This window comes from Lynx canadensis, chromosome A1, assembly GCF_007474595.2.
Source record: "Lynx canadensis isolate LIC74 chromosome A1, mLynCan4.pri.v2, whole genome shotgun sequence".
Taxonomy (NCBI): Eukaryota; Metazoa; Chordata; class Mammalia; order Carnivora; family Felidae; genus Lynx; species Lynx canadensis.
The window spans coordinates 231,399,213-231,415,593 of record NC_044303.2 but is presented as its reverse complement, the minus strand read 5'-3'; the positions used below and the strand labels follow the sequence as shown (position 1 = coordinate 231,415,593).

At 47.1% G+C, this 16,381-nt stretch overlaps 1 protein-coding gene across 1 annotated transcript in view; it reads right to left on the bottom strand.

Moving 5' to 3' along the window:
- CTNND2 (catenin delta 2) overlaps positions 1–16,381 on the bottom strand; it is a 946,486-nt gene that overhangs the window by 127,157 nt on the left and 802,948 nt on the right. Inside the window, 1 exon segment of the mRNA XM_030332482.1 lies at positions 11,202–11,387. Coding sequence (XP_030188342.1) covers positions 11,202–11,387 — 186 coding nt within the window.

Sequence of the window (16,381 nt, the reverse complement as noted above, 5' to 3'; positions counted from 1 at the left end):
TAAAAGCCTCAACCCCCAATCTGATGGTGTTTGGATGCAGGGCCTTTGAAAAGTGATTGGGTTTAGATGGGGTCATGAGAATGGAACCCCCATGTTGGGATTAGTGTCCCTATAAAGAAATGAAGTGACCCAGAGTTTCTCTTTTCCATCTTGTAAGGGTGTGGAAAGAAGGGGTCATCTGTGAACTAGGAAGAGGCTCTCAGCAGACACCAAATCTATTGGTACCTTCATCTGGGACTTCCAGATAAATTTCTGTTGTTTAAGTCCCCCCCCCCCCCCCTGTTTTTGGTATTTTGTTACGGCAGCCTGAGTAGACTAAGCCATAATCACAGTAAGGACTAAGTACATTTGGTGTAGTAGGATCCTTCTGATCCTTCTGGCTTCCCCATGACCTTTCCGCCATGGAGCTCTCTCGGGGACAAGCTGTCAGCAAAGCAAGGAGAGTGCGTGGCAGGATTATGTTGACAGTAAATCACAGAGCAAATCAATTGGTTTTATCGCCCCAAATAGTGCCACACTCGATAACATACCATCAGCGCTTTTCTCTACTGATCTTAAATGTGTAACTGTATGACTGACATCAATAAAGCAAATCAATCAACAGTCTCTATCATTCATTTTCTAAAACTGCATAGAATTGAAAATAAGGTATTCTCTGTTCAAGAAGGTAATGCTTAAATCTTTTTGGAAAGGAAGAGAGTAACAAGCCTCTGTGTTACAAGCCAAGGAGCTGCTGATTTTTGGACATGATGTTTCTGCTATGGTCATAGTCAGGGGAGGAGAGATCTACTGGCCACAGTTAAGAAATGTCCGCTTGGGAAGAAAGTTACACAGGTGCGGGGCTGTGTCCAATGTGTGGCTTAAACAAACAAACGGACCAACAAAAAACAAGATGAAAGCCTTTCTTTGGACTTGGTTTTCATACTTTTGTTTCCCCACGCAGCTTAAATTCTATTTAAAAGGTTTCTTAGTTGGCTGCAGTATGGAAGAGTAGAAGCCACTTTCTCCTTATATGAAGAGAACGGTGTAAGTTGGGGATAAAAATCCGAACGTTCCCAAACCAGAAAGCAAAGATGTCCATAAACCAAGACTTTGCGGGGTTTTTTGTTTTTGTTTTTAATTTCTTTTTTTTTTTTATTTTTTTTATTTTTTTTAAAAAATTTTTTTTTCAACATTTTTATTTATTTTTGGGACACAGAGAGACAAAGCATGAATGGGGGAGGGGCAGAGAGAGAGGGAGACACAGAATTGGAAACAGGCTCCAGGCTCTGAGCCATCAGCCCAGAGCCCGACGCGGGGCTCGAACTCACGGACCGCAAGATCGTGACCTGGCCGAAGTCGGACGCCCAACCGACTGCGCCACCCAGGCGCCCCTGTTTTTAATTTCTTTTAATGCTTACTTATTTTTGACAGAGAGACACAGAGCATGAGCGGGGGAGGGGCAGAGAGAGAGGGGGACACAGAATCTGAAGCAGGCTCCAGGCTCCCAGCTGTCAGCACAGAGCCTGATGCGGGGCTCGATCTCACGAACCTTGAGATCATGACCTGAGCTCAAGTCAGATGCTTACCCGACTGAGCCACCCAGGCGCCCCTTTAAACCAAGACTTTGTAAACATGGGCTTCTCTCAGGGATGGTGGCTCACAGAGCGCTCTAATGATTGCATTCATAAAAGCCCCTACTAGTGAGAAAAATTAACGAGAGCCTTTCAGCTCTTCCCCTTCTGCCAAGTTTACAACTGCCCAGCCTCCGTTCTGTCACACTGGGCTGGCTTCCACAGAGATGCAGAGAAGGAGAGCTCCCCGAGGCTGGGGGAAGCGTCTACAGTCCAGAGGTGCAGAGATACCCCGCTCCTCTCTCCATATGTCGCAGCCGTGCAAGGCCACGTAAGGAGAAGAGCTTCTCCTGCTCGGCTGTGTCTTCACAAACAGAAAAGCCTTCTTCGCCATTGCGACGCATCTCTGTTGCCCATATTTTCCCACCATTGAGAGGGCATCACCGTCACTACCCTTGTGCAGGCCAAGTTTTGTTCCGACGGGATCTGGGTGAAATATACAACAGGCCAAGGAAACTGCGTGGATCTTCAGCAGCAGGGGAACATTGCCCTTAAAATCCCACTCTTCCCTCCCAGCTGAAGGCACACCTCGTGTGTCAGAAGAGAAGATAGCTCAGAGGTGTGAACTGGCAGGCATGTCCTCTTACACCGGGCTCCGTTTAATCAGGCTTCAGCCTGTACACATACTTTAAAAAGCAACAACATAAACATAAGTCCATCCTCTGTCTGCCAGTTTTGCTTGGCTTGGTTTGAACATCCGAGTTGCTAATAGATCTTCCCTCGACAGGGTTTCCTTAGCACTTCCAGCTTTTGGGGGGTTTAAGGGAAAAGGAGGCAGGGGATAGAAGTTCTGGTTATGAAGAAACGCGGAGCAATGCTAAAGACCCAGGAAAGAGATGATTCTTATGTTGACTCTTAGGAATTTTGAAGAAGAGGATGGCTCAGGTGTGTGAACTCCCCTGGTCGCTGTTCGGAAGACGTAGATTACAGGGAGGGCGGAATCCATGCAAAAACGGGACAGAGGTGGTGGCCAAGGAGCCGTATTTATGTGGCACACATGGTCTCTCGGCTCTCCTTGAAGACACAAAGCGTTTCGCATTTGAGAGATTAGAAACCTACGTTCAAGTGGCAGGATTCTTTTCTGAATCAAGTATCAGAATAAAGAGATTCAGGGATAGATAGCCTTGCTGATTCTCTGTCAGTCTGGAGCCAAGGGGCATTGTGTGAGGGTGACGGGCACCCACAATCGTTTGCTCAGAACCACCCGCCCCTTAGGAAGAGGTAGGAGGGAGGCCGGCGATACTGCCCTGCTCCAGAGACCTACACGATGACACCACTGTGCTGTGCCCCACAGAGTTATCGAGGCTGGGCCACATCACCAGGCTTATCCGCCCTTTCTCCCAGCCATTGTGACGGAACCAACCAGAACACCGCTAAGACCCCTCTAGAATTCTCTCTGCTCCTAACTTCTCATCCACATCTGGGAAAACCTGGGCCAGGAACCTCTCCATTACTTCCTTTTTACTTTTTCCATTACCTTCCTTTTAAAGGCACTCTGTCCTTGACATGCCAACCTGCCTCAGAGAATCCCATAGTCTTGTTTGTTTATATCTTTGCTGATACACCCCTGAAAGACAGTCTCATACAGTGGTTCTTGACTGAAGGGATTTCATCATCCAAGGGAACGACTGGCAATGTCTGAAGACATTGTTGGTGGTCACAACCGGGGGAAAGGGGTACTGCTGGCATCTACTGGGTAGAGGCCAGGAATGCTGATAACATCCTACAAGGCACAGGACAGCCCCCACAACAGAGAATTATCTGGCTCAAAATGTCAAGAGTGGGCAGGCTGAGGAACCCTGATCTAGTAGTATATAACAGAGTATTTATTAATGGCATGGAGTACTGAATGGTCAAATGTCAACAAGGAAAGTAAAGGGGAAGCCTAGTTCAGAGTTTTAAGTCTGCAAACTCACTAAAAGCAGAAAGCCAGCACTTTTTTTGCTGATGGGATATAGTTCATATGAGAGGCACAGAAGTAGGAAGAGAATCTCATTCACTCATGCGTAGTGACAAAGGAGAGTCACTGCACAGAAAGGCACGGCCGTGATTTTGCAGGCTCATGTGACTTGTTGCTTGCAGGACATGAAATACCGTGTCTTGGGTCACCAAGCTCCTGGCATACGGTGACGTGAAGCTACAGTGAGACCGAGCGGGAGCCAGCCGGGAGGAGCAAGCCACCGAGATAAGCCGATGGCTGGAAAAGAAACGGTATTAAGCAGCACAAGAAAAAGTATGGCTCACTAATGAAATGAAAGCTGGAAGAGAGAAAGGCGACCCGTGCTATTCTGAAATGAGAACTTAAAAGCATCAGGAATGTCACGAGGGGCAGATCCATCAGTGATAATAAACCAAATCCAAATGTGCCTCGACTGTCACTGCCCTCCAGAGCGATTAGGACAAATTCCGGCTTATGTATCCCAAGCCGTGAAAAATGGACTTGGTCTCCACATTTCCCTCCTAAGGATTAATCCCTGAAAGGCGATGACGGGTGTAGGCGAGACTTCACTACACAAGTTTGTCACGGTTTGCACTAACTAAAATTCGGAAGCCGCCAAATTTGCTGCTCATCAGGGATTGGTTCCCACACCACGAGCACGTGGGTTCACGCAGCACACGTGGCTGTAGGTGTGTTCCTACCGCGTGATTCTTGGCAGCCTTTTCCACGTTCCGCTGGTGACTGCTGGCCAGGACAGAGGTCACGCTGAGGCCAGGGATAAACGAGTGCACAACAGTGCGTAGCTGGAGACAGAGTGGGTGCTGCGCTCACCCCCGTCCTCCGTGGCGTGCCCAGGTGGGCAGCGGGCGCGGCCCCGAGTGCAGGCAACCAGGGGCTGCGCCGTTTGCCGAGGAATCGCGAACCGAGAAACGAATAAAAAGTGAACTTTTCTTACCATGCGCAGGTAACTCTACACAATATTCCTCCTCCCGGGGACAGAAAGCTCTTGCTGACCCCCTTAAGCATGCCACGACACCCCCTTTTCCTGAGCGAAGGGAATGCCCGAGGGTCATGGCTTCCCCACAAGCACATCACACATCCCTACTACCGTGCACTTCGGGGGCTAAGGTGACCCAATGCAGACCAAAGAGGGGGTGAGTGGCAGTGATAAACGTGACTTTCAATAGGGCACTCTGCTCTATCCTGTCGACTTTGTGCCATTTCTGCTCCTGGACGGCGGACATGAAGAGCCACCTTGGACCATGAGGAGGAGGAATTACCCGAAAGAGAAGAACATGACAGATGTAAGAGCCTCCGAAGACTGCAGATGACGGCGGCCAGCAGCATCGACCTCCACATTACTGGGAAGGACACTTATCTATTCTCAGGACACTTATAAACCCTAAGGACGCCTATAAAGTCTACGGGTTTGGCTGTCTGACATGTGGCCTGACTCATACGCACAGCAGTGTAGTTAAAATTGTCTTTTGAAGGGTTAAACAAAGCTGTGCATAAATATGGATAGGAGAAGTTTTGAAAGGATATATGCCTGGTATAAAATCCAATCACAGCTCTGTCTAGGAGGGGGATGGTGGGGGCGGGGTGTCTGTGTTACTTTCTCGTGGCTTATTACTATTTTATTCCTGTATAATTTACATGTTATGTGTGCATGTATATACCGGCATATTTATGTTTGTTTATAATTAACATCCATTTTGGCCAAGATAAGGAGAAACATTTAAAATTCAAATCTCCAACGTGATCTAAATTAGCAGTGAAATTCGTTTGTGTGCTTTGAGATACTGACCACTATTTAGTGTCACAGTCTCATTCCCGTGCATCTGTCACATCTGTGTGATGCAGTGGGTAATGTGTCACGCTCACAGAGAAGTGATACCAGATAGCAAGTCCTGGAAATCCCAGCAAACCTTTCAGGTGATGGGGTTTCATGACGCCTCATGCCATTTACGTACGTCATGCGTTAACGTCCTCAGAACGAAGCATCGTTGAGTCTGGCGTGATCAAAAGTGTTGCTTCTCCAGGGGTACTTTGAGACGTACCCGTATCCATTTGTTGACACAAATCCTCTGGTTTTAGGTGATCATCACGATGCACAATGTTTGTTAGGTTTGGTGGTCCCTACAGATTCAGAACGTTGAGTAACGTCATAAAATACAACACTGCCACAAGAAGCCGGAGAGCAGTTTGGACCCAAAGTGGAGAGAGAAGGTCCATGGAATGCCCTTGGCTCGCAGCGGCTCCTGTAGCCCAAGTGTCACCGGGAAAGAAACGGATGTGACTGGGACAAGTCACAGGTTTCAATGTCTACTTGACACGAGGGGTAGAGGCTGCTGCGGACCCCAGACCGAGCGTCACTCAGCACAGCTGGTTCTGGGTGTTGGGCTAGAAATGGACAGAAACCGGACGCGCCCAGTCCCCCGCCTCAGCAGATCCACTCTCCATGGGCGTCAACAACTGTACGTAACTCACAATGTGACTGGCACGAGGGAGGGAGTTTAAATAAAGCCATGTGCAAGTAGATTAGAAGATGGGTAACTTTTTACTTGGAAGAAGTCCTGAAAGAGCGGAAGAGATGTTTTTATTTGACCTTAAAGGATAGTCGTCCAAGCAGCGGACGGAGGGGAGGGGAAGACCGCACAGAGGAGGAGCACGAGCGAAAGGTTAGAGGCTGGCCTGTGGGACAAAGGATGGGCAGGTGGGAGCCCCTGGAGGTTCCTCCAAGACATGCCCATCGTCATGGGGAACAAAAGAAGGCATTCAAGATTTTACACGGATTCCCATTACTATCGCTTTGGTGTACAAAATAGCATGGTGGTATCATCAGTGAAACTTCCCCCTGGCCCATGCATTTGACATCTACAGCGTAAGAAAGAGGTGAACAGGAACTTAAATTGACCACAGCGCACTAGACCGTGAAACAAAGATGGCTGGGAGAGAGAACATGAGCACGCGAGAAGAGGCTCAGAATCGTCTTTGAATTGTCAGAGGTCTATGTCCTCACCCACGTGGATACACCTATATCCACGTGAATAAAACATTCACAAGGGATATTCCAACAGAAGGGAGAAGTTTTGAGTTCTAGGTCATCTTGCTTGTTTTTTTGTCTTTGGTTTTGTTTTTTCCCCCCTCAGCGGTTTCTCTGCACTGTCAAGTTCACACTGAGTGGGGTCTTGAAGCCTCAGGTCTGCTCTGGCCAGCAGCCAGCGGTATCCTGTGACTTCAAGTCCATTTTCGAGTACCACTAACCCCCGGACATCATCCCGGGAAGCTTGGCCATCTCCCAAATTGGAAAACAAAAGATGCTTATTTCTACAAAAGGTGGGAAAGTAAACACACCGATTTTGTCTACTTGCATTTCCCTGGATCCCAATCTCTGGACTGCCCGTCCTGCCCCACCGTGCCCAGCTGCTGGCACAGAGCCCTGCTGGAGAAGGTGGGGCCCCTGCCAGGTGACATGCGCCTTTGGGCACGTGATGTGTACATTGTTTGGTGGGGCGGGGGTAGGGTTCTGTCCGAAAAGGGCTAGAGAGACCAGCAATTTCTTATAATCTGGCAACAGGCACTGAACCCGGAGTCAGAAATTAATAAATTTGCAAAGCCCTTTTGGACCAGAATATGATGCCCAGAAATATTAACTACTTCTACCCTCAGGGGCTCATGGTGTGATGGTTCCAGTGTGATTCAACAGCAGCCATTTCTTGAAAGAAGAGCATGGATGAAGCATATCTTTGTACCCTACATCTTCTTGAATTATTTCAATTAAGTACCCGAAGGATAAAGTTTCTGAGATTTTTTTTATTGTAACTAAATCTGACCTTCATAGTGTCAGAGAATTTTCCTAAGGTATAGAATAACAATGCCAGAGGTAAGATCAACATAAAATTCTGGGATATAGCAAAGCCCCAGAGGCAATCATTAAACCAATTATGATTTTTATCACTTTGGCTCCCTCGTAAAATCTCTGGTTTCTCTGTCCTGGGCAGTATCTGTTGCGGATTAGACAAACTTTCCTTGTACCTTTCTCTGGTGTCTCAAATGGAAGAAGGAAAACAAATACATTCTTATAAGCAAACACTGACTTAATCACTTCGTGCTTTTCAAAATATTATTTTCTAGATGGCATTTGAAAAGATTATAAATGTAATGCCCGTTCGAAAATTTGTAAATACAAAAGTACGAAACAATCAGTAGCCTTTGTCTTTGATGTTACTGTACTTTCCCTAGAAAGACATACATGTATATATACAAATACAAATATATATAAATATATAATAATGAATATATTATATATAAATAATAAAAATATATACATATATATTTTGTATTTGCATGTGATACACCTTTTGCAAACCTGGCCAGGTTTTAGCAACATCATACGTATCTCTATATACACTCCCATTTTTATATCATTTTCCTGCACTTTGTATTCCATATGTTCTCTTGTCACTACGTAGTCTTTGAAAACCTGACTTCATGAGCAACAGATTCCAGACACTGGATATCTGACAATCATTAAAGCTGTAAACCTACAACTTTCTGGAAGCTTCTAGATGAGTTACGCCAGTCTGCAGGCTCTGAAGGTAACCTTCTGTTCTGGTGTTAGCAAGGATGGGGATGCTTTGTCCTAGACAGACCCGAGGACATTTCCATTTCTCACCTTGCGGCAACCAGTTAACAGTGATGAATTAGGGCCTTGGTTCCTCCTCTCACTGGAGGCAGCTGGCATTTAATTCCTTTAGACGACTTGGAATGGCTGCCTGGTTTCCCCAAGTGCAAAGCACATTCCTCAAGAAGCAAGGTTTCCCTGTTGAGACCCAGACTGGTGCATATGCCCATCCTTCCCAGCAGGTGGCGCCATCTAGACTCAGTTCTCTCCTGGGGACCAGTCACCAGGCTGGGGGCCAACTGGATGTGAGGGCGTCTTCCTATCCCTCTTCTTCATGCCAGATGCTGGTGCTCTCCTCCCCATCTCCAGACCTTTCAGCTGTGCCTCCCTTCCATCCGTTTTAAATGCAAGATGGCTTCTACTTTTGACTGTTTTTTTCTACTTTTGACTGAACTTGACAAAACATCCTAAATGACTTTCAAGCAACCATAATTATTATCTGTTTACACCCTCACTAAAATGTTTTGTAAGATACTTTTATTACGTGAGAGCACAGTTCAAAGTCTTTTACGTAACTATCACTTGACTGAAACCATGGCTTTGATGTTTCTTTATAAGCAACAATGTTCTGTATTCTAACATGGCTGTTTCAGCAAAACTTTCTTAAAGAAATCCTTTTTGTCTCCTTGAAAATATTGTGAGAAAAAGATGGGACAAATGACCCTTATAAATTTTCACTTAGACTTCTGGCAAAAATGATAAAAGTGCTTTAATCTCTTCATCTTACTCAACTTAGAAAATGGCTCATTGATGTTGTAAAATGTGGTTCGAAGTACAACATTCTACGGTGGGAAATTGCTCATCATAAGGTTCCATGACGCAGCTCACAGCGTGAAAGGAGGGATGTGGTTGGGGGTGAAGTCCATGAACATTTTCTTCTGACTCCTGAACTCTCTGGACCCAATCAATGCCTAATGTCACCTGTCACTTGAAAGGCTTCAAGCCACGCGAGCACACATTGGCAGCGTTAGAAAAAGGGTTCAGGGTCTGAGGCCAACTCTTACTAACGGGACACCAGTGACAGATGCAGGGACCATCAGAAGGATGGTTCAGAATCCAAAAAAGGACTGAAGACAAAACCTTGAAATCAGAGTGAATTCAATCTCAGTTCAAAGTTTTTTGTTTTTGTTTTTTACACCAAGGCTCATGCATTAGTACAACTTCCCAAATCTGCCTGCCAAAGTTGCCTGGGCCCATCCAGGAGGTTCTGAGTCTGTAGGTGGTGGGTAAGACCCGGGGGATTACGATCACCTGACAGATCGGCAAGCACCACATTCCTGCCCATATGCCATTCTTCTTTTCAACCTTTATTATGCTCATTCACTTTCCAGGATAAAGCAGTAAAGGGACGGGGCCCCATGGTATACAGTATTGCAGAAGGAAAGCATGAGAAGGACCCATTATACCTTTGTTAGGCCATGTTTCGCTTGTACGATAATGGAAAGGGTCAGAAGCATTATGGTCTGGCCCCCTTAAGTACTGGGTTGGAAAACTGAGGTATGCAATACTATTTGGCATAATTCCTGGCACAGTTCAATGAACACCTGCTAGCTAACCACTGCATTCCCCTGAGGGGAGAGTTTAAGAAGTATGGCTCAATCCTCTTAAAAGGCTCCTGCAATTCAGGGAGAAGGTGGACACAGAGCACAGGAGAGAAAGCAGGGTTGGGAGCGTCTCAGAGCAGCAGATCACCATCGAAAAGGCCAGAAGCACGTATTTTTAGGTTACAGGTGTGTTTATGCCGGAATGTACAGATCTAGAGGCTGTAGATGTGTCTGGAGCGGCCCCCAGGGGCCACAAAGAGCAAGAGAACTAGAACCTAAAAAATGTGAACACTGATGCATTCAAGTTAAATTTAGGAATGATGTTTAAGAATGCATTCCCATGAATCCTTCCTCCAAACAAAATAGCGCCTATAACCCTTACTCAAAGCAAAATGATTTTGAGAACACTTTAAAAAATGATGGGCTCTGATCTAAACAGATACTTTTGCATATTTATTTTGAATTAAAACCTGCTAAGAGACAGTGTTGGGAATTCTGCCCTGCTCTCTTAGTTGTTCACTCTTGAAGACAGTCAGATCTTGGGTCTGTATGACCGTTAGCAGCTGGGATATGACCACAGCGTCCAGGGGAAGGCTGGACTCATGATCACTGTCCAGGAGAGATGAAGAAACCTCAGTAGTAGGGGTTTCTGGCCGCAGCTACGACTCACACTACTCCCTCAGCTGGTGGGGGGCCGATGGGTGAGGGTTCCGTCTTCCAGAGGCTCCGGGAGAAAAGGCTGGAGACTATCTTGATTCCATCAAGGCCAAGAGTGGCTTCCTATTGGCCATTACCTCAGTGCAGGCAGCCTACTTACAGCCGCCCAAGGTAAAGTCCATCATTTTGGAGACACCTCTCCAGCTGCTCAGCTTTCTGAATTTATCAGAATTGTCCCCCAAGGCCAAGCTTCCAATGCCATTCTGTTGGAGAACTGGGAATCTGAGCCCCCATTTCTAACAATAAATGCAAGATCACATATCAAAACGTTTCAAAACATGCAGTAAAATATGTGTTGGCTGCTTAGCTTCTCTTCCTAGATCACACCTACAGTGTACCTGTGGAACACCTGCAAAGCACCCTCCTGTCCCTGGCCGGGACCTCCATCGAGGTACGAATCAACACACAGAAGAATCAGTGCCCGGGTTGGACTCTCCAAGCTGGTACCTCAGAGCCTGCCTGGGACTGACATGACTCTCTTTGGCAAAGTTCCTATGCTGACTGGGCTGCAGGATGTGGGGGAGGTCATTCGATGTCCCCCTGTCAGACCCCCCCCCCCACGGGAACACTGTGCAGATGTGTTAATGATTTTAGCCTGCGTTGAAAGTACAGAGCCCCTTACGTGTATACGCAGAAGAAATATTAATGTTGTAATTACGGGAGGGGATAATTGTGTGGAGCTGCAGAGTCGCCCGCATTACCTGATCCTGGGATTTCTTTTTCTTCTTCTTCTTGCCCCAGCACCCGGAACTCTCTGCATCTTTGCCGTTGGCCTCACCACAGAGAAGCCCGTCCAGCTCATCTGTGCCCATGTGCTGTCCCTGAGACGTTTCTGCTGCTAGCCGGTATGACAGGTTCCTTAAGATGCACACACAGTTTTCAACGGTCTGGAGAACCCAAAACAAACAAACAAACAAACAAACAAAAAAAAAAAAAAAGGAAAGGAAAAGAAACAAAGGAGGAATGAATTAAAACTAACCAGCATCCCTCCTCCACCCAGGAAAGCAAGTCATTTCCACATTCCTGATCCTTTCTGGATACATTTAGCTGTTGGCTCCTAAAGGCGCCCTTGATGGTCGCAGTGGAAAGAATTTAGAGAAGCCCGAGAAGGTCTTGAAACCTTTCCTTATCCAAAGTAGCTCCTTTTATAAGCAGCTGTCATTGTGGTTGTTTTTGTTTTTGTTTTTTTAAATTGGCAAGTTGGCTAACATACAGTGTAGTCTTGGCTTCAGGAGTAGATTCCCGTGATTCAACACTTACATACAACCCAGTGCTCACCCCAACAAGTGTCCTCCTCAATGCCCATCACCCATTTCCCCTGCCCCCATCAACTCTCAGTTTATTCTCTGTATTTAAGAGTCTCTTATGGTTATGTAAGCAGCTGCCATTGTTGGTTGAAGTTCACTAATGAGTGGGGAAGAATCCACAATCGCCAGAGGTCTCGGATGGTGGCCCGCTCCCAGGCCACTCCCCTCTGGGGACCAGGGCTCGGCATCACCGAGAATACGGATACTCACGTTTCCATCAGCTCCGGGAGGGAGACACTACTATCTGCCATCCACCAGGGCCCTTTCTAGTAGTAAAATGAGGTAGGGGATATAAAGCTGGGGGGGTCCTAGACAAGCCATGTGCTGGGATCAGCTGGGGGCATAAATGTTTCCATGCTACCGCTTTGTTTTGAGGTGGCTGGTGCTCCTGTTTTCTTAGCATAGGCATTCGACGGTGCTTGAGGACACAGGTGCAGCTGAACACCTTAGGGCCCTTGGTCTCTGCTGCCTTGTGACTTGGGATGATACACCCAACATCTCTCTGAGTCAATTCCCTCCTCTGTCAGATGCTTGGAATGGTACCCACGTCTCAGCTTGCTGTGAGGATCAGGTGAGCTAGAGTATGTGTGTGCGGTAGGCTGAATGTCTCCCCTGCCAAGATGTCTGCATTAATCTCTGGAAGCTCTGAATATGTTAGGTTCCGAGGCCAAGGGGAATGGAGGCGGCAGACAGAATTAATCAGCTGACCTTCTGTTAGGGAGACTGTCCCGGATTATCCTGGGGGGCCCATGTAACCATGAGGGTCTTAGAAGCGAGAGAGGGTGCAGAACAGGTGTGAAAAGGCGTGACCTCTCATTGCTGCCTGTGAAAATGGAGGAAGGGGCCACAAGCCAGGGAATGTGGGCACCTGTAGAAGCTGGAAAAAATGAGGAATCGGACTCTCCCCGGTGCCTCCAGAAGGAATGCGGCCCTGGCGACACTTTTATTTTAGCCCAACAAGACCCATTTGGGACTCCTGGCCTGTGAAACGGTGAGATAATAAATATGCGTTGTTTCCAGCCACCGTGTTTGTGGCGATCTATTCCAGCAACAGTGGGAACCCAACCTAGTGTGTACGTACTGAAGATAGTGCCTGCCCACGGAGAATGCTGTATGAGAGTTCATACCGTGAACAATGGTGCACACAGCACGCTTGGGAGTCCGGAGCATGGGACCCAGAGCCGCCAGTCTAGGTTTGAGCTCTGGCTCTGCCATTTCATGGGCTGTGTGACCTTGGGCAAAATGCTTAATCTCTCTGTGCTTCCATTTCCTCCCAAAGACCCTTCCTGCCAAAGATCATCACCTTGGAGAACAGGTTTCACACATGAATTTGGGAGGACACATACACTCAGGTCATTGCACTGACCTTTTGACCTTTGTTCCGAATTTGACGAACAGTGGGAAGAAGAAAAATGCACCCAATTCAAAAAATAATGGTGGGAAAAAAAACTGAACTGAGCTAAGTTTTATTTTTAAAAGCATGCCAATTTAGCTATGGTTTCTCAGGCACCTGCTGTGTGCACCAGCATTCAAGGCAGGGAACGTGGTTCCATTTCACAGATGAGAGGGACGAGACCTGTAGTCGCCGGGGACTCACAGCAGATTGGGCCACGTCTTCCCAGTCCTGGGCCCAGCCTGGAAGGGATGGGGCTAAGTGCTCCCCTCCCACGACAGGGATCTGGTTAAAGGAAGCATGCATCTTTGACTTGACTACTGGGCGTGTGACAATCAACCAGGAAAACTGGTTTTCAGAATGTATCTCGGGAGCCTTTGCTCCATTCTAGACCTTTCTTGTCAGCTTTTCAAGGTTTCACGGCTGCTAATCCCACAGGCTTTAAGCCAACTTGATTTTCTATTTCAAGCATCCTCTCAGCATCAAAAAAAGGAACCGGCATGAAAGCAGGTAAACACAGGACGATGCATGAAAGAGAGAAAAGTCTCTCCCTGAAAGGGAAATGTTATGGCATAAGTCAGAACGATTTTTAAATCAGCTCAAACTGATTTTTTCCTTACATCAAAGACTTGGGAGAATCAACTTCTTTCTCATCCTGCTGCTCATGTTCCCTGGGGGCATCTCCGTGCCTCTGTTTAACAAATGACTACTGGGGAACACAGCCACAGTTTTGAGAAATGCTTTATGATCTACCTGTGGCTGGGGGATGGTTTGGGAGAAGCCGGAGGCGGGGAGAAAGTGGGGTTGACGGAGGGGTGAGGGTGCAGAGGAAAAGATGGGGCGAGGGAGACACAGAGGCTGAACTCATCCCTCTAGCTCAGCTTGGTGTGGGAGGGCCACCCATTCAAGCTCTTTCCTCGAAAGCAGGGGGACAGGGGACAGAAAAACAGGCAGCCACCGTCCTTCTTTGGGACGCCAGCAAAGGCATGTGGCAGCTGGTGGCGCTGCTCTTGACATGCACTGCTGTCAACAGCGCTTCTAGCGGCTCCTCGTGGTCACCAGGGTCATTTTGACGCCTTATTTTCTATGGCAAAGGGCTAATTTGGAAGTTGTCCATAGACTGCTGAACCATATGTTACCCATTCAACAAACTGTCCCGGTCACAGGAGCCGAGCTGAGAGCTTGTGTGGATTCCAGGCTCTAGGATGCCATTAGCTTTGCTGGCTGTAAAGAGAATGTGCACTCACCTCCCTCCTCTATCCTGTCACTGTGAAAGCTCAGAGGTGACCAGACAGAGGGCTGAGTGGCACACTGTGGGACCATAATACGTTAGAACTCTCTGGCACGTTCTGGCTGGCAAAACACTGCTAAGTAACTTGTGGAGTCTGATCCTTTCAGAAGCTACGGCGATCTTCCTTGTCACGAAGTCGGGGTGCCCGGGTACAATTCTATAATCAGCAGGAGGGTGGGGGCAAATCTACCCAAGCCTGGTGCTCTAGCTGCTGCATCAGAAATAGCCGCGTCTTATGATTTCCCGCCTTTAATACTCCCAGGGATTCTAGGTTCCTCTTTTGAAGAGAATGTGGACATTAAAAGAGGTGATCTCCAATGTCTCCTAGGAGTCTGACACGTCAGGAGAAAGGGGTGGGGCCTCACAGCACTTCGTTTTGGGGCCATGCTGCTACAGACTACCTCCCCACCAGTGTGGGCATGGGCGGTTGGCCAAAGCAAGGGGCTGTTGACCCTTATTTTCAACTGCAAGGCCGAGACAACATTAAGCTCTTTTGGCATCCGTTACAGTAAGAGGCTCAGCGTCCCGATGCTGTAGCCTTTCCTGCTCTGAACGTTAAGACCCGCCGCACTGAAGCCTTAGTGAATTTCCTTTGGCAGCTCTTCTAAGAATCGCCTATTGTGTTAACAGACATCTGTAAATCCTCAAGACATCTTGACTGGTCACGTTTTTAGGGACTTCGTTTTCCTAGCAACGATATTAAAAGTTCTAAAATGGCCGTTAACAGTGTTTACAAAAGGGGTTGATTACATCTAGAGTCCATCATACTCCATTTCGAAACTGAGGAGCACTTCACGGTAAGCTGATGGATGCAAGCATAAGTCAGTGGCGGCGATCAGATGACAAACTGTGTGCACAACTGCGGTAAACTAGTACTCAAAGGATGGGGATCCCAGAAGGCGGATCATGCCTCCACCACAGGGAGTAGGTCTCAGGTATCAGCAATTTCCTACATTTCTCAGTGGCTCCACTGTGCAGTCAAGGTTGAGAACCCCTCACTAGGTCATTCCCCACGCCAGCTGGTAACCAAAGGGATCAAACCACTCGTACCTGTTCTCTATGGGACTTTACAACTAAATTACATTACATCGTGTTTCTGATGAGAGTCCTTGTCAAAGCTGTATCTACTAAGGTGGGCTCTCAGTCCAGGCCACACGTCGAATCACCTGATGAACTTCTAAGGAACAAAAATCTGAGATCAGAGGTAGACGTTCAGAGTCAGAGGGCTGTGATGGGGTCTAGGCACGCGTATTTACTAAGCAGTCCTAATTCTAACGAAGAGCTGGCATTAAAAGCCATGGGATTAAGGACCAGGACCAATTTTGCTCCCTCTGTGGGACATCTGGCAATATCTTGGGGACATTTTGGTTTGTCCCAGCTATGAAGCTGCTGGCATCTAGGGGGTAGAGCCCAGGAATGCTGCTCAACATCCTACAATGCACGGGGTGGCCCCCAAACACTGAATTATCCAGCCCCAAATGTCCATGGTGTGGCTCTAGAGAAGTTCTCGTTACGGTCTCGCATTTGTCACATGGACTCATCAGTAGAGTCTGTGTTTACATTTGTCACACGGACTACTTTAAAAGCATCATTAGAGTCTGTGTTTACATCAGGACATTATTACTTTACAGTTTTACATTCAGAATGAATCGAAACTAATCAAAAGACAAACTGAGGCGAAACAAAATACCTCCAACACTGGAAAAGCCCACCCAACTCTATTTTGGTTTGTGAACTCAAACACTGAAGAGACTCTGATGATTCACATATCACCAGCCTCGTTTATTTAGCATTTTTAAAGCAGTTACTTACCTTCATTGGGCACTTTTTTAAAAAATTAAAAAAAATTTTTAATGTTTATGTTTGAGAGAGAGAGAGAGACAGAGTGGG